At 43.9% G+C, this 20514-nt stretch overlaps 1 protein-coding gene across 1 annotated transcript in view; it reads left to right on the top strand.

Moving 5' to 3' along the window:
* The window catches only part of IQCA1 (IQ motif containing with AAA domain 1), a 105974-nt gene that overhangs the window by 34814 nt on the left and 50646 nt on the right, over positions 1-20514 (top strand). Inside the window, 1 exon segment of the mRNA XM_017829617.1 lies at positions 17438-17522. Within this exon segment, the coding sequence (XP_017685106.1) occupies positions 17438-17522 (85 nt within the window).

Raw genomic sequence — 20514 nt, 5'->3', positions numbered from 1 at the left:
AGGAAGGAGGAGGCAGGAGGAAGATGAATGGAGAGAGAGAGGTTTTGCACTGAAATTCTGCAGAATAGGGAATGTATTCATTGGTGTGAGGCAGAGGCCGGATCACATTTCACACTCTGTACACACTGCTCTTTATGGAGTTAATGGCAGCGTGCATGGAAGCTGCCAGGCAATCCATCAGAGCCAGAGCCTTGCCAAGAGGACAGAGAGGGATGACACGGTGGTAACAAGCAGAGGCACTCCCTCCCCATGACCCCTCCACTCTGGTTCCAAGGAATCATCCCTCTGAGTCCCTCCAGACCCGTGTTGTTGTTTTTCAGTCCCATCTGGCTCATGAGACGCATGCCCTCAACCTGCCAGAAGTGATTTCCAAGTAGCCAAGGAGCCTGGATTGCAGCCTCCACACAATATGGCAAATATGGAACAATGATGGAAAATATGGAACAGCTGATAGGAAAATTGCTGGAGGACCACTTTTAGTGCCATGAGCCACTGCAGCAGACAGTTCTCAAAGAGCAAGCTCCAGTCTGGGAGTCCTTGGCAGACAACCTGAGACATCACTGGCCCCTTGATCACAGTCCTCTTTCCATACTGTTACTCTGGAAAATTTATTCCCTTCTCTGCCACTCCTTCAAGGCATTTCTGCTGTAGGAACCTACCAAAAAGTGCCTCTCTGGTATGTGGTACTTGATATTCAGCACAGCCAGGAGCTGCTGCCCACAGGAGCCATTGACAAGCAGGTGATGAATCACTATCTTTTCCCCTAGTCCATATTGACATTACTTATTTTCCCTGTCAACATCAAAGGATTGTCACACACTCAAAAACCACTTGTATGTGACCTTCCACTTGGGAGCAAAAGTTTCCAGGCAGAAGCAGCAGCCGTGAGCCCAACTTAAAAAGCAGGATATGGGGGGATAAATTAGTGGTCGTCTGCTAATTCCACCAGATGAGGATGAGCTAAAGCTATTTCTAATAATTTAGAAATAACGATAATTCTAATAATTTCTACATTAGAAAGAGGTCTCTATCTGCACCACAGTTTTCTCCTGTCCTTATCTGTTCACTGGAATTGAATACATCTTCTCCTGCCATCTGGTACTTTGGGCACTGAGAGCTTAAACACACCAAATTGTTCAGGGAATAGCACAAAACGAGTAGCTTCTCCTTCTGAATCCCTCTGCAGCCAGTCTGCATTGTGTCTATCATCTAAATCTTCTCCTTTTCCTCAGGAGAGCGAAGACAAGTTCTGAATTGTGGCAATGGAGCTCTGAAAGAGGATGGCACAGGCTGGGGTGGCCTCTACTGCCCAAATACTTGGTCCTCCTGCAAAAGCACAAAGACAGTAATACAAGAGGCAACGTCTGGGGGGGGTTTCCTATCAGCAGTTTCACCTCTTTTCTGACAGAACTAACAACTGCAGGTTTTGCCAAGGCAGTAATCTCTGTATCATAACAATTAGTGCTGGTGCAAAGTGCTCTCTGAGTGCCTTTCTCCCCTGCCAAAAGGCTGTTCTGCAGGGACGGCTCACATTTAACATCAATCTTCCTGAACACGGCTCAGCCTGCTCCCAGATGTTGGACTGTACCTCATGTAGACAGTCAGTCAAAGCTAATTCCAAAATCCAGCAGGAACAACACAGCAAAACCTGTCCAGGGCCCTGCATAAATATTCTGGCAGGCAGAGCGTGCTGAGCTCCTCTCTGCAAGCAGCCACGGCACTGAGTTAAACTACATCTGTGGGAACTGAAATCTTGCCTTTGGGCTCTAAGACTGATTAATTAACATAATTAGGAGCTGTAAACATTAATGGATAATGTTCAAGCCTTTCCTAACACATTCTTAAAGCTTCCACTGAGTAGTTATCTATTGACTAATTTTGGCAAACATCTTCAGGGCTGGAGGGAGCAAGGGAATGGAATACAAATGCATCTGGCTCACTGGAGGGGGGCACCAAAGCAAATAACCCACAAGGTTTCTGTGAACAGAGGGAGAATAAGTTATCAGAAACAAGAGGATTGTTTGTTTATGATGGGAGAGAGCGGAGCCCGCAGTTCTGCAACCTGTTTTCCTGTTGACTGGAATCAACTATCTAATTTGAAAGCCATTCAAAACAAAACAAGAACAAAAAACCCCATCAGTCCTTTCCTGCTTATGGGAACACCACACTGGCCTCTTTTAAAAAGTGTGAACCCCTCTAATTCCAAAGGAGGGACAACTGTTATTAAGTCCATCTGCAGTTAATCTCCTTTATTGGGTGTTCCTGGATTTACAGGAGGCAGGGGACACCTCTGGAAGCTTCTGTGCAGTGGCAGAAGTTGCCTACTAGTAAAAATTTACGGGACTGCTGACATTAATGGAGGTGGCTGGATGGCTTTGGGGGGATCAGCCGGAAGCCCCTGGATCCATATATTTCTCATACTTGGTGAAACACCCATAAATCTTGGTGGCAGGTATCTGAGACAGTAAGACCAGTTGAACCCCGGTGTCACACCTCCAGAGAGGCATTGATAAGATCACTAGTTCTGCTTTCTAAATCATCACAAACTCCAATCTGTTGTCTTTCCAGTCTTGTAATGCTCCTTGAGCTGACACTTCAATTTATGATTGCCACCTCTATGCAGTGATTAAAAACACATGCAGAGGGTTCTGCTGATGATCCTTGATTTTGCTCATTGAACTATGAAAGATTTGAAACTTTTAAGGAATGAAGATTCTTAAAACATCACAGGTGCCAATCAAGTTTCCCAAGGGGTTTTCAACATAACAAGTCACCCTCATGAACTATTATTTAATCACCAAGTGCACCAATGCTGCACATAAGCACATCTCCACCAGCTTTCCAAGCACTGCTGTTCCCCTCCAAATAGACATTCAGATATCTTGAATCACAAGGTCATTAGGGATCTTCCCTAGTTGATCTCGCCTTTCCCTGAGAGTTTTTGCTTACTGACTTTGTCACTGAAAATAGGGTCAGGTCCTGATGATATTTAACAGTCCTCATTCTAAGCAGACTCCCATCAGCTTCCAAGGGGATTCATAGATTAAGACATTTTTGGTTTTGAGCAAGTTTATCAATTTCAGGACTTTTCCAGGGGTGCTACAACCAGGCAGAAGCACATAGTCTTGTTCCCCAAGCAGTGGAAAATCAGGGAAAACTGTTCCAGTCACATGGCACTCTGGGCTTTCTGCCTGTGATGAGGCATCTCTTGCAGGAATGCTCAGAACTTCAGGCATTTGTAAGCATACATCCATCTCTTCACCAGGCACGATTTGCATTGCACACCTCTTGCCACATTTGCATATAAATTATGCATTAACAACATTAAAAGCTCGTTCAGATCTCAACAGCCACACATTACAAAGCCATAACGAGCATGGTGCTTCTACAGACCAGGCTCTCCTCCACTTTTCTCCTCAAACCTGCTTGTTTCTCGATCACTTTACCCAAAAAGACTTAACCTTTTCCCCACCCCGTTTCTGTCCCAGTTTCTGTCTCTGTAGTTTTCACCTGCAAAGCTCTAAACACCGTGGTGACTGTAGACCAGATTTTCCAAAGATCAGCCTGTGGAAATAGGATTTTTACAGGGATAGCAAAGACATTTCTGTTCCAAAAGGCAAGTTGACCAAAGGGAAAGATGAAACTCCTTGTTCTAAATCTTGTCAGCAGAAAGATGGTTCTAGTTAGACATTTATTTAGCATAACCAAAATTATGCCTTTAACCATCCTCCATCCGAGAAAAACCGGAATCAATGGAGCCAATATTTTCAGACCTGTACAGGGTGATTCCTGCCTTCACTTGCTTCCTACTTTTTGATTTCTACCACTACAGAAGCAAAACTAACCCTTACAACAAATTGAGATTAGATTCCCTTTTCTACCTTCTTCAAGTGGCTGCAAGTGACCCAAGATACCCACAGTCTGTAGACCTTGAGGCTAAGCCTCCTGCTTAGAATTAAAGCTCCGAAAAATACTCATTCCTTTATATGTCTAAAAGTCTGGAATCAGCTGAAGTAAATAGCATTAGTATGAGCTGGCCTATTTGCACACAAGAAAAGAATCTGGTGACTAATTAGTTCATTTTCCTAAAGTACCTCATACCCATCCCTATAATACTTAGGAATTAAAAGTCTGAGAATGCAAAGTGTTCCCGACGTAATTCAGCAAGCCCCCCACTGCTATTCTCAAGGACACTTTCCAAACATGAGGTTTATTTGTTGTCATAGATACTCCCACAGACACAGGCATCACTTCCATCCAGGGACTCTCACTTGCCAGCAGCTGGTTATAATACAGCTCTGTGTCTGAAGGGCAGGACTGGGCTCTTTTTGGGCAGTGCTGTGCTATGTGCCCTGCTCAGGGGGTATGTCAGGTTGCTGGTATCCTTTATTCCTTCCTAATGCAGCAAACAGGATTTATGAAGGCAGGAACAGACCAATGGGGTGTTTAACACTGATAACTGGGGCCTGATTTTCACCTCAGAGCTGGTTTCTGTTCCAGGAATCCAGCTAGAAGCCTACTAGGCCTGGCCCAGGGGAGCCTGCTCTACCATCTGATCTATTCCTGGTTTAACTCACACAGCAGAGTCCTAATCAGTGAGAAGGAAAGAAGGGAATGAATCCCAAGGGGAAGAGACCCAGCCCAGCTATTATTTCACTCCAGTGTGATAGGGAGAGGTATCTTCTCCTGCAAGTTAATACAGAGCAGGTGGAAGAACCAATTTTCCCACTTCCCCATTTCCAACAAGCAAAGCAAATGAAGATCTGCTGGGATACAGGAACAAGAAACAGGCAAAGAACAAAAAAGAATCAGGAGTCCCACTGGTGCCTGGTAGGAGGACAGAGAAGCACTAAAGAGCCAGTGACTGGCAGAGGAGAGGTATTTAATGGATATTCTGGGAAGAGAAAGACTAAGGAAAAGCTTAGAAGTAAGGAGAATAAAAATGAACACGAAGCACAGAGCAGTGGCTCCCAAGCTACAGCCCTTGCTCCACTGAAGGATCTCTTTGGAGAAACAAGAAGAGGAGGTGGAAAAGACATTTTCAGCCTTGGCTCTGTAGAATGTAAAGAATAAAGGAGGCAAGTGGGGGGAAAAAGAACCGTGGCATGGACCGACACAAGCAGAGCAAAAGCATAGCAGAAACAGTCACGAGGAGCTAGAGAGGCAGAATCAGAAGAGGAGGGATGAAAGAGTCATGTAAGTGGGGAAAAAACTCCTGTGAGTTACCAACTGAAAAACAGGAACAGTTAGAACCAAAGACTGATAGAAAATATTAAGTGTTTCCAAGGCAAAGCCCAGCAAGCTCAGGTGATACAGGAAAAACACCTTATTGTCAAGGGGCCAGATTTGACTGTGGCCACGAAGGCATGCAAGTTCTGGCTGGAAATGTGGCTGTGGATGACAGCCTGTTATTCTCTCTAACAAGAGAAGAGGGATATGTTTAATTTTGAGATACAGCTTCACTGGCAGTGGGGTTTTCAGACTTTGGGGACCACAGCAGCAGAATGTCTGATGGAATATAAGGCTGCTTGAGGGCACTATGGCTCCAGTGTACCAACAGGATTATTTAACACACTGTTGGCAAGTTACTGAAGAGCTGAATTTCAAGTTAGTTCCTCACCCAGGAGGCTTCCATAATCTAGGAAAGAAAATTCCAGGCTTACACTGAAAATGTGTGTTAAGCAGAAATGATGAGGAATTGAGGGAGGAGGAGAACACAGGTGACAGAAACAGGTTATCCCATCAACCTCAGGTGAGCACCAAGGTAAACTCTTCCTAGCACAAAATTCACATTGAAGTTGGTCTGTCCCAGTCCCACACTCGGATTGAATCTCGACTTAAGGCTGAAAAGGTTTGAAGACAATATTTCTTTGGGCAGAGCAAGAACTTGCCTGAAACCTGAGTCACATCCATTCCTTCCAGAGCCAATGTGTTTCAGTTTTACTGGGAATTTCAGCACGGGGGAGATTAGTCAGACTCCATCCAGCAGGTTGTTTTTATTACCCAGGTCAGAGTCCAGGCCTTTCAAGTCGTGCTGCATTTCAGTCCTGTGCAGAGACAACAGAAATTCTAATTATTTATAGTAATTTACTTTAAACATGCCCAACTATTATGGTTTGTGTGCTGCATCAGGCAACCTTAGGAGCACCCTAGGCCGAATAAAAAGCCATTTAATAGCATATAAGGGAGTTTACTGGTTCTTCTCAGGCTCTACTTGTACCAAATAACTATATGAATATAGTACCAACTCCATAAGATCTTGTACCAAATACAATCTTCTTTGACTTTCCTCATCCCTGGGAGTGTCCAAGGCCAGGCTGGATGGAGCTCTGAGCAACCTGGTCTAGTGGAAGGTGTCCCTGCCCATGACATAGAATGAAGATGAACTCTGATGTCCCTTCCAACTCAATTCTATGATTCCGTGACTTGAGCAAAGAGTGTAGAACCATAAAAGAGCTGGCTTAGTATTTACTGAAGCATTTATGTAATAGCAGGAGACTGCATGACCCTTTAATCTGTTCAAACAGTTCCCTCTCTCTTCTCAGAGCGCCTTCCTGAATCAGTGGTGGTTGGAAAGGAAGTTTGGTCTCTTGCTTTGTGTTCTCCATCACACAGGGAGACCGGCTCTTTCCTACAGACTTTTCTGGAAAGCATCTAATCCAGCAACCAATTCTGAAGCTGCTGGTTTAAAGCACAGCTATAAGTTAAAGGCTGCAGTCTGTGCAGCTGCAGGAGTCCTCCAAGTATTCCAAGTCAAAATACAATTGCTCCAAGGGGGCACATTCCAGAGCCGGAGCTCTGCCATCTTTCTTGTTCCATACATATGCTTCCCATCATTGGCTCAGCACTCAGAGCTGCTGCAGAGGGGTAACACTATGCCCAAATTATCCTTTCACCTTCATTCTCCTGGGAAATCATGGTTTTATTTGTTATGTATTGCAAGGTTTGCAGTTGCAGGGGGCCTGGGAACGAGCGGGAGCAAAGGTGGGAGCAGCAGATTGTGGCCTCTCCCACATATGTGCCTGTATTCCACCCCTGTCCAAACCTAATCTCTTCATTTGCCTGGGGGAGCTCTGCTATTCCACAGTAAATCCATTCCAAACAAGTGATGCTCTGTAGAGGCCTGTGAAGCAATACATTTACAGCTCTAGTTCTGAAAAACAATACAAAAGAGCCCTAAGATTAGGCAGGTGAGTAAACCTGCCCTGCAAGTCTCAGCCTCCAAACCTGCACTTCCCACACCACCTTCCCTGCTCAACCACTTTGGGGAAGTTACCCATCCTTGGGCTCTTTGCTTCTTCCAAGTTCCCAGAGAATATCCCCTATCCCTGGTTCTCCAGCCTCTTTGCCACATTGCCAGCAACTCTCTGAAGCACTGGCTTCACCTATCAAAGAAATTTTTAATAATCACATTATTAATCCATCGTTTAAATTAACAATAGCACAAAAGCTGCATTTTTTGCTTATCATTGGTTAAATTTGAACGTATCCTACCTAGTAACACATGCAGAAGAACTGAGGCATTTAGAAAGGCAGTGCCAAAGGCCTACAAAAGATATTCAATTCTTTATCAGTCCCCACATTTTCAGCCCATTTCAGGAGGCCATAGGTCATACACCAGAGACACACCAAACAGGTACAGGAACACAGCACTCCAGTTTTCCTTTCACAGCACTAAAAGGGTGAGAGTCAAGGAACTTGGCATTTCAAAGCATTACAGTGTGTCTCTTGGACTGCAGAGATGACTGGTTTTTGAGCTAACACTGTTGATAAATGGCTCCTCTTAATACCATCCCTGGCTTATAGCTGAGCTCATCTGAAATGCTTCTCCTCTTTTCTCACACTTTTTAATTGCCAAAGTGGAGATTCTAAATTACTTTTCTTGCTTGTGAGTTCTTCAGTTATTAGCACTGACCAGGAGTCTGAAACACAGTCCAGTCTGGCATAACTTGTCTTATTTTTTGCTTTCCTGGATTAAAATGCTCTTCAGCCCCTCTGTCAGGGATGCTCTGACCTGCTGAGCATGTGAGCAGCCTCTGGCAGGTACCACAGAAACCAAACTCTGCTTTCTCTTTCACTGCACAGAATCCAAGAATAGGTCAGGCTGGAAGGGACCACAGTGGGTCCCATCTGGTCCCACCTCCTTGCCCAAGCAGGGTGATCCCAGAGCACATGGTACAGGATTGTGTCCACATGATTCTGGAATATTTCCAGTGATCGTGGACAAGCTTGTCCACCAGGACCCCCAGGACCTTGTCCACTTCGAGAGATCTGGGTTTCTGTGGCTTGCATGAGTGTTTAAATGAGCTATTTAATGACAAATCCGAGGCAATTTCATGCATATGAAAGCAGTCACAGTGCTTGACTTTTCTATGTTTATCCCAGTTGGCTCGTGCAGCCTTATTTCAATAAATCACCACCAGGTGTACACAATGTAAGACCAGGGAAAGACTGAGTGTTGCAGAATCCATATATAAAATTAGAGCAGTGAAAGACAAAGCAGAGTTTGGTTACATTCTTAAAAAGTTAGAAACATCCTAGGTACCATTTTCAGCTTCTCCTTCCCCACTGAATTTGTCCTCCTGCATCACAAGTGCTTTTCAAGGCAGCACCACAGGCAGTGCCATGAGCTCAGTGCTGTGATGGGCTGAAGGGAATGATCCAGCCCCTCTCCCAGGCAGTACTGTGGGGCCTGCCAGAGGCTGCTCACATGCTCAGCAGGTCAGAGCATCCCTGACAGAGGGGCTGAAGAGCATTTTAATCCAGGGAAGCAAGAAATAAGACAAGTTATGCCAGACTGGACTGTATTTCTGCATTGATGCCATAGACCTCACTACTGAAATGTGTGTGGTGCCACCTTTACTTAATGCCACCTCAGATCTACCCATCTTCATCACACTGAAATTATGCAATCAGTTACAAACCCAATAAAAATCACATCCTTTACCCACACTTGCATCAGGGTTGTTTTAATCACCATATTCCCCCTCCATGCTGTACTGTTTTCATCCCAATATTTAAATAAGGGTAGACCAAAGCAGAGCTTCTCTGTTCATTTCAGGCTCTTATTCCCCAATTTTACAGACAGATAGAAAGGATGTATGTGCTGCACAGCACACACAGGGAGTCTGCCATGCCCCAGATGTGCTGATTTATTATGCATGCACAGAACTCTCCATCCAGCACGTGAGCAGTGCGTTAGGGAGAGCACAGTCCTTTCAGGAGCTTTTAATCAGCCAATACCCTTGAAATACTTCAGCTCCCTTTCACAGTCAGGTGGTGGTAGAAGAAATGCACCATGTGCAAAACCATTTCAGAACAAGGAGGAGGCCAAAATCATGGGAGAGGCAGCACAGAGCTGGGGCAAAAGGGACACTTTTCCCAGTGGGTGCCCAGGACACCATTTCTGAACTCTCCCCGAAGCATTATCTTCAGGTCAAAGTGATGGCCTGTGGCAAAGCAGTTTAAAGCAGCCATGCCCAGCGTACAGCCTTCTTCCCCTTCCAGAGATGCGTTTTGTTCCACTAACACCTTGACTTCTAAGAAGCAAAAACAATCACTCAAATTTCTTATAAACAAATCCCACTAGACAAAATGCTCTCTATACTCCATTTCACTCCAAATCTCAAAGAAACTTGTGATGTTGGAGGGCAAGTTATTTCTTTTGGCTGGCCTTGCTACAAGAAATGGCATGCTTTATTTTCCTCTTTACAGGATTCATATTGTGTTAATAAAGTTCTGTTGATTCCCTCTGGCTGACTCTGCAGGAAAACTATTCTCGCAAAGCTTTTAGTCTGAGTTAAAGTAATCTTGCTTAAAACTGCCCATAATTGTTTCAGTCTCTTAAGTTTAATGCTAAGCACTGGAAATATTGCCAAATTTGAGTCAGGACCGGATGTTCTATGAAGGCAGGATAAGCTGACCAAAGGTAAGGAATTCAGTAAACGCAGGGGGAATTTGACCTGGCGTTTCTCTGAGCCGGCTTCTGTATTTCTGACCTCGCTCTGAAGAGGATGGAAAGATATAAGAAAATCAAAACAGATGAGAGTTTAGTGGGAGTTGTGTGCTCCAGAGCACTCGTTATTCCATCAGCCAAGTCCCCCAGACCCAGTGCAGCCCGTAAGGGCAGCGCTTCCTCCGCAGGAAGGGCTGCTCAACCCCCTCCCCACCACATTCCTCCAAAGGCTGGAGACAGTCAACAGGAAGCTGACACTGGAAATCAGCCTGGGGATAGTCTGACTGTGGGCAAGGGGAGCAGCCCCTCATCTTTTGAGACAGCCCCTCGAGGAGCACAGCCTGGTTCCCAGCTCCCATAAATATGGGAGGATGAGCGAGGCCAAAAGAGAAGGAAACACACTCAGGAACCTCAGACCTGGAAAACAAAGCACGGGTGCAGTGCTGAATGTCTGTTTTCCCTCCAAGGGCAAGGATGGGATACCCTTTGTCCTTGGTTCCATCAGGAGATGCTGTCAGTGTTACTGCAGAACCTTACACCAGGTTTACCAGCAGTGCTGCCCAAGGCTGTTCTGCATTGGAGGATTCAAGCAAAAAAAACTCAACCTTTCGGGGATCTGCTTTCCAGTGCCTTTAATCTCCTTTCCACTCCCCTGCCATGCTGGGTACATTTAGTAGTCCTCTGGGTTTGTCCAAGCTTTCAGTACGGGTTGTTATGAGCTCTTGCAAAGTAGTTCAGTTACATTAGTCAGGAGGTGATTTCTCCCAGTCCTCAGTTAATTCAGATTTGGGTTCTAAGAAAACTTGGGACAATATTTTTTGAGTGTGTGAAGGGACAAAAATCAGAGCACCAGGACATTTTGTGAGTGTTGATATTGCCACATTTTTCTTCTGATTTTTGCAGGGCTTCTTTAAATTTAAGCTAGTATTGGAACAATCAGTCCTTTTGTTTCTCCTTGGCATTATTTGTGCCTATATTGCCTTTTATTTTCATTCAAAAACTTAGGAGTGATTCGTAGTGCTACCATCCATGTCTCTAATTATTCCAAGGAGAAAAAAAACTATTGTCATTTTTAACCAGGAATGATTTGTCAGAATTTTGAAGGTACCAATAGGTCAAAACCAAAACAAAACGAAACCAAAATGAAACCAAAACAAAAAAAACCACACACACAAAAAAAACCAAAACAAAAAACCAAACCAAAACAAAACAAAAAAACAAAACCAAAACAAAACCACAAAACAAAAACCCAGGCATCTTTTACCCTCATGGTTTGCAGCAGGAATCAGAATAACCAGGAGTCCTGGCACAGAAAGCTCATGCTTGAGTCTCTGTGAAGGGGAACAGAGATTCCCATTTTTCCAGTACACTAATTACCTATTGCTATCTCTAAAAGACCAGAAGGATCCTTGAAAAGGTAATAACTGTATGACAAAGCAGAACAGACTGTTTCACTGCAAGAACTCAAGAAGCTTAAGAACCACTGCACTGGGTCAGCCAAAGGTCTACCTTTCCTGCCCAGTAATACTACATGTAATAAAACCATCAGAGAGAATTACCACATTCCACATTTTGGTCTGTTCCCTCCAACGACTGTTCCCAACTATTACTTAGCTTTGAAGTTCACTTCTCCCATTTCAGATCTAAGGCAGGTATTGGGAACCCAAAAGACCATTATAATTATGATAGTTACTGTAATAAAGGATATCACCTTTCCCCACAAACCTTGCGCTCTCATTCCTCCGTGAGAATGTTTCTCCTTGCACATTGTTGGCCTCACTTACATTTTTAAAGCTGAATATTTATCCAGAACAATAAAGTTTCTGATCCAACCACACCTCCCTGCGAGTCACTCCACTGAAACACTTCCATGCATAACAATCACACATAGAGGCAAAAACTTGGAGGATCAGGACCTCAGATAAAACATCAGTTGTACCATGTCTGAGTCCAACCTCATTAAAGATGATAAGAATGCTGGGGACATTAATCCTGCTTTATAATCAATTCTGTATTTGCCTAGGTTATTTTTTCTGGAAGTGATTTTCAAAGAGCCAAAGAAAGCACATACACAAAGGGATAAAAAAATGCAGCAGCAAAGATACCTAAAATAAACCAGCACTGCTATTTAAGTAGTCTGAGAGAACCCGTATCAGGTGGGATTACAGAAACAGGCAAGAACTACAAAACAACAGGGGGTTTATTTCTTTAAAGAGTTCCCCCCTCTTTGTTTTTGTCCCTTTTCTCCATAGAACACTCCTCTCTCCCTCCACTTATAGCACACACTATCATTCATGCCTTCTTTTCTGCACACAGCCCTCATCCTTTCTTACCCTGAGAAGAGTTAAACACTCTTGTTCCTCCAAAGAACAATTTATTTTTCCTGACTAGGCCTCTTATGCAATTAGCTGGAGAAGCCATGGCCAAAAAGAAAGAATAACACATGTAAAACCACGCCAGAGAACAGAGTAGGTAGGAACTTGTTGAGTCTATTACCAGACAAAATGTTTAAATCAATGGTGTGTTCTCATAAATCAAAAGCCATATTTGGCCTTAACTATAACCATCCCTGTGCAATAGAGGGAAAACACTTTAAAAAAAATTATGAAGCTCCTGAAAGAAGGAGGGGGGGAAGCAGCAGATGAGACAAGTGCAATGTAGGATCATCTCCCAGACAAGGAATTTATTTTATAGGTCAGAATGGAGGTGTCACAGCTCTCAGGGCTGAGCAGAGACTGCCAATCACACCAATTCATACCAATCTGGTGGGGATTTGGAGACATTAAAGAGCCCTTTGAACCTGGTTAAAACTTGGACACTTAGCAGGCTGCATGCTATAAAAAAAATTGAGCCCAGAAGAGCCAGAACTCTTTGCTACATGACCAGAGACAAAAGGGTTTGCACTGCAGACCATAAAAGATCATTCCTTTTCAATTACACTTGATAGATCTAAGTTATTGCAAGAGGAACAGGTTTGGAGCAGTAAGAGTGAATCAGAGAACACAATATAATTCAAGAAACAGTGCAAAAACTTCGTCACACCTTTTTCTTTTTCAGCTGGAGTGGAAGATAATCTCTTTTCACCCCTCCATCCTTGTTCATCCTCTTGCTCTTCTGGTTGAGGTGGTTTGATTCAGATTTAGGGCCCCCATTCATCCCAGTTACATAGCTTTCCTGTAAAGCTCTTTTCCAACCCCATGCTCTGTTTCTGTTGACAGGATTTCACTGCTTTCCAGAAAAGTAATGGATTTCTCACATACCAACCACACTTTAGAAAGGTCCCTTCCTCAGCAACATCCTCCACAGCCCAGAAACCTTCAGTAGCTCTGTTAAAGCAGTGGCTCTGACCCAAAGGAAGATGTTTTGCCTGCTGTGAACTCCAACCCTCCTCAGTTTGATTTGCAGCTCTGCAGACAGAGCTCCCAAAGCAGGGCTGTGCTTTCCCAGTGGGCTGGGAACGCCCAACAAGTCACCCACAGGAACCATTCCAAGCTCCCTGCAGCTTTTGGGGGTCCTGAGTCTGTAAGGGCTTGCCCAGGCTGCAGCTGGGGTTTGTCTCACAAGGAGGAGGTTTTTTCCTAGCCCTGTCCTTCCATCTCAACTTATTCACTTCTTGTTCAGCCACCAAGCCCAGTCCTACCAAGCAGTCATAGTTTTTACAAATTTCATTTGTTCCTTTAGGCAATGAGTTTTACTAGACCTGCATCCTCCATATGAAATCCAAGACAATTTGCTTCTGCTTTTGCTTGCAGTCCTTAACACCTTGTCAGCACTCCCACTGAAGCAATCACATTGAAAATAAGAGTTGCTTCTTCCAGTTCTGGCATTTACACATTTTTACGAGATGCTGGAAAAGTACAACTGGATATTTTTTTTCCCCTGCAAATGTTGAGACAATAAGTACCAGACTCTCAGAGTTCTGACTGGCCTGGGATCTAGGTGTTCCTGACATGTACCATGTCTCTCAAATATATTACACACTCCAATACTCCTGTTATCAAGAGCTTAAGCTTAATTCTCCTCTCCTCATCAACATGCAACAAGACTTCCAGGCTTTCCTGACCACCAGTTTCTGCACAGTGCTCCTTCCTCAGTGCACGCAGAGAAAGCAGCAGAGGTGTGAGAACTTTGTGGGCAATCTGTGAGCTGGACAGAGAGACAGTGACTGCTGTGCAAAGGAAGGGCCAAGGCACTGGGAATATCGAAAATAAATGCAGACCAAGCAGTTTTGGGTTTTTCACTCAACCAAGAGAGCAGTGTAGCCAGTCTGATATTCACACTGTCAGGGCTAAAGCCTTACAGGGACTGGAGTTGCAATTCAATAAGCAATGCAGGTGCTGGCATAGTGCTCTTCTACCCCCAGTTCCATTTTCAGGCTATTTGTTGACTGTGGGAAGCTCTGCAGCTCCACCTTCCCTAAGTCTTGGTTTACAGCTTGTTAGTGCCATGTTGGTGGGGCCAAGGAGAATTTCTACCAGAAAGTCTCCTCCACACTTCCAGCAAAACAGAGCAGCCTGCTGGGGCTCCAGTTTGGAGCAAGTTCTTACATCGTCTGGATTAATTTTCTTACACTACTATTGCCTCTAATCTTGACTACTTCATTGTTTCTAGGAAGTTTCAAAAGGGGAGGGCAATTAAAAATTATTTGAACAATTATTATTGTAAAGCAAGCTCAAAATCATTCTACAGTGTCCTAATTTCAGAGCTGCTCAATGTGCAACATCTCTGGTGGGGCCCTCTAGAGCCATAGATGATGTGTAGTTGATCTGACAAGACAAAGGTATAGGAATATAGAATCCCAGAATGGTTTGGGTTGGAAGGGACCTCAAAGCTCATCCAGTGCCACCCCCTGCCATGGGCAGGGACACTTTCCACAATCCCAGGTTGCTCCAAACCCTGTCCAACCTGGCCTTGGACACTTCCAGGGATGGGGCAGCCACAGCTTCTCTGGCTTTTCACGGAGTGCACACTGGCTGCTCCTTTTATCCTGGTGTTTACAACTCTAAAACAAGCTCACACAAAGAGTTTAGGTCCATTTGAATCCAAATTAGCATCTTATGTCAAATGCATGAGACAGCCCATTGTGATAGGATGCTGCCAAAAAGTGAAGGGAGAATGAAAATTGAGATTCATTAGGTTTAAAGTGGACTTTTGACCAGCAAGATCAATGAGTGCATTTTCCTGGGCAGATTTACAGGCCAAATGAATCCCTGGTTTAACCTCTTAGCTCAGAAGGTTTCATAAAGGGAGGGATTTGCTTATCAGGGTCAGGCATGTGCATGGTTCCCAGGCATTACAAGATTGAAGTCCTAGCCATTTCAACCTAAAAGAGGGAAAGGAAAACCCACAAGAGGCTGGACAGGGAAATGAGATTTAAGCACACTCCCAGACCATCAGGCAGTGATTGATATGCTAAACAACAGTACACAGGACAGGATGAAGTCCTGCAAGAAAAAAAGCAGATGCCAGTGAAGAATGAGCACAGTCAAAATACGTGGGAACTGTGTGCTCTCAGGGGCACTGGTGACCAAGGGCAATGGCACCCTGCACTGCCCTCAACAAAAAGGCAGCTACCCCTGAGTGGTCAGTAAACACCTGACACTCTTCTGCCACCACTATGAAAAGATGGGCACTGTCTTCTCCTCACCTCAAGTTGTTTATCAGCAAAAGCAGCTGCTGCAGCTGCTACAAAAGGGGTGAGAGCAACCACATCACCCCAAACAGCTACACCAGCTGGGAGCAGAAGAATCACACAGGAAAGACAGGTTATAAACTAGGACCCGCTTTCAAATTTCAGAATATGGTAGAATTTCTACAGCACCCAGATATACAGTCCTCATCCCCAAAGGGTAAGTATCACAGAATCACATGGCTTGGAAGGGACCTTAAAGATTATCTAATTCCAAACCCCTCCATCTCCAGGAGCTGTAAGTGATTTAAAAGTGAAAAAATGAGTACAAGTACCAAATGTAACACTAATAAATATTGAAAGCTGACCCTGATACCACATTCAGTGGAGAGCAGACTCCAAACTGATTCCTCACCCACAGTGGATATTGCCTTTCCTTTTTCCCAGCTGGCATTAAAGTAGCAACAGCTTTAGTACCAGGTTTTGAAAAATTTGTTACTGTAAACCAGACTTGCAGCAGCATTTAACATAAAATTGAGCTATTTTCTGGCTGTTTGTACAAAATGAAACATGAGCTAACATTACATAAACTAAATGATGCAGGTTTTTGAGGCCCAAATCCCATTTTTACTAGATTTAGAACCCCTCTGTTGATGCAGGTTTGTTTCTGGGGATGCAATGATCAAAGATTTGCATCTGTTTGCATATGGAACTAGTAACTGTTGAATGTGCAAGTCAAAGCTTACAAATAGATAAATGTTTATTGATTCTTTGTAATTGTTGTTACTTTAATACCAGTGAGGAATCCAAACCCTACACGTGGTCCTACAGAAACACAACAGATGCTCTGTTCCAGGGATCTCAGTTTAAATCTGAGTCTACTGCTTAACAGTAGACTAAGAAAGTCCCTTAAGGTACCAGTTGTTTTTAAAAAAATGAAGGCAATTTTTAGGAATCACACTGACCTTTCTGAGCTCTTTTCTTCTCGAGGGAAATTTAATTTCATTTAGAGGAAACATTACCATGCTGTTTGAAAGCAGCACCAGGATTTTTCTGCTGCGTCAGAATTTTCTTTGGAACAGAAAAACCTTCCTGATATTACCAAACAAACAGACAATCTCACTGATAGATTCCAAAGAGCGATAAAAAGGAAAGAAGTTAAAGGGTCTTATCAGTATAAATGGCCTTTGGAGTGCAGTTACTGTCTCTATCTTTTAATCTCTTTCTGAAAGCTCTGGAAGCTCCCTGTGTTATCTGTGCCATCCATGAAAACTCACCACAAAGTCACTTATTGCCCCCTCGCCACCTCCCATCACCAATTATTTGTGCAAGTGCACTGGAAATTTTTGAGGGTGGAGATCCTCATGTGGAAATACCATCTGGAGCTTGTAGATTAAAACCTGATTTAAGTAAGATCCCTTTTCTTTAAAAAGCTGGGCGTTGAAAGCAGAGAGCAGAGCTATAAACATGAAATCACAGAATTCCAGAATGGCTTGGGTTGGAAGGGACCTCAAAGCTCATCCCATGCCACCCCTGTGACAAGGGCAGGGACACCTTCCACTAGCCCAGGTTGCTCCAAGTCCTGTCCAACCTGGCCTTGGACACTTCCAGGTATAAACACTTCAAGCTCCATCTCTCAGCTATGAAGTGATGTTCAGTTCTAAGAAATCCCAAAGAACTTCCAGTTTTTGATGGGCCATGGGATAAAAGACATGGGTTGGTAACAGCTTTAATGAATTTACTGAACAAAAAGGCACTGCCATAAGAAGCTTCCCCCACTATCTAAACATTTTTGCCAACCAGATGAAAGATTATGAATTTTGATTTCTTTTCCACTTTTGTTTCTCACACAGGCATATCACAGGCAGATTTCCTGATTATCCCTCTGAGAAGGCAGGAGGGTCAAAAGCTATTTTTTCTGAAAAAACTCCAGAGCAGGTACTGTTCCTCCTTTAATGACAAAAATTAATAAGACTGGGGAAGGAATTGCCACAAGACCTGTTTATTTAAGTAGAAAATTTTCATAACAGTGTCTCTAGTACTCCAGGAACCTTATGGTTAAAAAGCTTTTTGCTGCAAGAGAAAGGATGGTGTTTTTTCCAGGGTAAACCACAAAAGTTGGGTACCAAAATCTGTTCCATTTCAGGATCTTAGTCACGACTGAAGGTGCTCAGGTGATGGACAAGGTGGCAGAAGGTGCAGAAAAGGGCTCAGCTACCAAGAGTTACTCTCCTGTTGCAAAATCCACATGGTTAAACTGGTCCTAGCTACCAGTATAACTACAAGTTAAAGAGCCTTGGTTTAAAATAGGTCAGCAAAGCTGCCCCAGAGGCTGAAATTGGTTCCAGTGTGTTTGCATTCAGTATCAGCATAGCCCAGCAACAATTATTTTAGTTTTAAGCAGAGAACAGTTCCTTGTGCAGGCAGGCCTAAGCCTTGATTTACTGCCAAAATTCATTAAGCAAGTCTAACATCCAAGTTAAACTAAGGAAGCATCTTAGTTTATCTTATATATTCTTGTAGTGAACTCAGTTGTTTTTCCCGGTAAATCCCTCTCCCAGTTTCTCTGGCTAACAGAGGTGGCTGATAATCTCTTCCTCAGATCATCCTGATGTCACACAGGGGAAGTGCTTAAGCCCAGCTGGAGGCAGTGGTTGGCACTCAGAGCCCACCCCAAAGATCCAAGAGGATGATGAGTCTGGGGAGGGCAGTTATAAACAGGAAGGAGGAGGATTCCTGCACAGGGGAGCAGGGTTTGGCCACTGAGTGAACCAGGTGTGGGGGCTACTGGTGGGCTGTGAAAATAGTCATAGTATGAAACAGTCAGAATTCTGTGGTCCTTTAAAGCTCCATTACTGAGAGACTGTTACCTGATCTGCCTGCAGCTGGGGATCTAACACAGGAATGGTACAACAGGATTGTCACAGAATCCCAGAATGGTTTGGGTTGGAAAGGACCTAAAGATCATCTCATTCCATTCCCTGCCATGGGCAGGGACACCTTCCACTAGACCAGGTTTGCGTCCAGCCTGGCCTTGAACACTTCCAGGGATGAGGAATTTTAGATTCAGTCCTCCCTGGAATGGCAGGGAGAAGCCTGGAGCCAGCAGTCTGTTTGTGGTTCAGGGCAGTGTAAATACAGGCTGACAGAGCACTGCACTAACCATCAACTGCTTTGCTTACAACAAAATGCAAGAAAGCCGCTCCAAGCAGCTGTGTCCGCCTAAAACTGAGCTCAGGGCATGCTCCTGGTTCTAGCCAAGCTCAGAGCCTGCTCAGTTCAGCCCTGCTGGCTTCAGCATTAAGTCACTGTGTTGTTCAGAGCGAAGGAGACCCTCGGTTAATTTTCAGCTCCTAAAGCAGAAACACATGTCAGAGTCAGGAAGGCTTTGTTGGCTGCTCTAGGAGCCACCCAGCAAGTGTGGCTTATTCCTGGAGGAGGCTTGGGGAAAGTGATGCAAATTAGCCCTGCTACCAACAAGGATAAACACAACTCAGACAGAAAACATCACCAGAGATGACACTGAGCAACTCTGGGTGTGGAGGCAGGTTGTGAATTTACTCTTCCTGTCCCGCTCCCAGCTTTGAATTGCCACCTTCAGCTGTTCTGCTGTCTTTCCTGAGCATCTGCTTTCTCTTTGCATAAAGAAATAGAAGCCAAAAGTCTGAAGATTGTTTTGCTCCCTGTTTTCCCTTCATCCTGGAAGGAAAACCCTGTGTCTATTTTCCCAACAAATTTTCACTAGCAATTATCTGATTTTCAACGATTTTGGGGCCTGTTTTCTCTCCCTTCTTAGCCAGCAGAATGTGTGTCACAGCCTTGACAGATCTGCACAATGAAGTTGGCAAAAGAAAGTTCAGCACAATCATGGTTTTACCTGAATGTCAGACAAGTAAAACATTTTTTATTCAACTGAGTCAGCTGCATATTAAAAATCCCTGAGGCCACTGGGTTTGCTCCTCACTGGTCTACTGGGCAACATAGTAAAGGAAATCCTGGCCCCATTGAAGCTAATGGGAGTTTTGTCCTTGACTCCAGGGCAGACAGGACTTCACCTCTGGTACAGTTGAGCTTCTGTGAAGGGGTTGGTTACTCCTGAGTTAAACTCCATGAAAAATCAAGAGTGAACCGTATGTAAAAAGGGAGCATTTTATAAGACTTGGGTAAAGACACTTTGGGGAAAATAAAATACAAATTAATCACTTCATGAACCATTGCTGCATTATTATACATCCTATATTTCTTGATTCTTTGACAACTCTGACCTTAGCTGACTTTGTAACGCAGCTGGCCTTCTGCACAAACTACTTCCCTGACATTTCACAAATACCTGGCCAAAAGATGTGCCAGAGAGATCCCAGTGCAAAGTACTTGGTGCTTTAGTCAGAAAAATAAGTGCTGTCCTTTAACTGAAAAGAAGCTTTTCTCTACTTCACTTACTCTTCAAGAGTATTTAAGATTCCAGGACATCAGTGTAATCTCCCTACATCTGTTCCAGATTTCTACCCCTGATGGTTTTTTATGTTTTGCTCTGCAGATAATCATCAGATGTGACAATTTTTAGCTTTGCCCTTATCCTGCTGCCAACAAAATTACAATCTTTTCCTGTAGTTCATTAAGTCTCATCACCATGAAAATAAGCCAAGAGAGTTGCCATTTAGCAGGTATTCCCCCCTCTCCCAACTCCCTCTCATTTCCAATATTAAATAATCCACGAGGGAAAAAAAAAAAAAGGTGTCAGAGAAGGACTCAAATCTCTGGAATTGTACTTTTTGTATCCGGCATTTTGCAAATATGCTTTTATTCTGACAGCGAATACACCAAGCATATTTTCCAGTACAAGAAATAGGTGCCTACAGCTATGCTTACCTTTATGTTTCTGTTCCACACTATTCTGGATGCTCCATTTAGGAATTATCAGGCTGGATTT

Source organism: Lepidothrix coronata, unplaced genomic scaffold (assembly GCF_001604755.1).
Source record: "Lepidothrix coronata isolate B3197 unplaced genomic scaffold, Lepidothrix_coronata-1.0 Scaffold165, whole genome shotgun sequence".
Lineage (NCBI taxonomy): Eukaryota > Metazoa > Chordata > Aves > Passeriformes > Pipridae > Lepidothrix > Lepidothrix coronata.
Note: the sequence above shows the minus strand (reverse complement) of the source record. Positions and strands in the feature narration are given on the sequence as shown.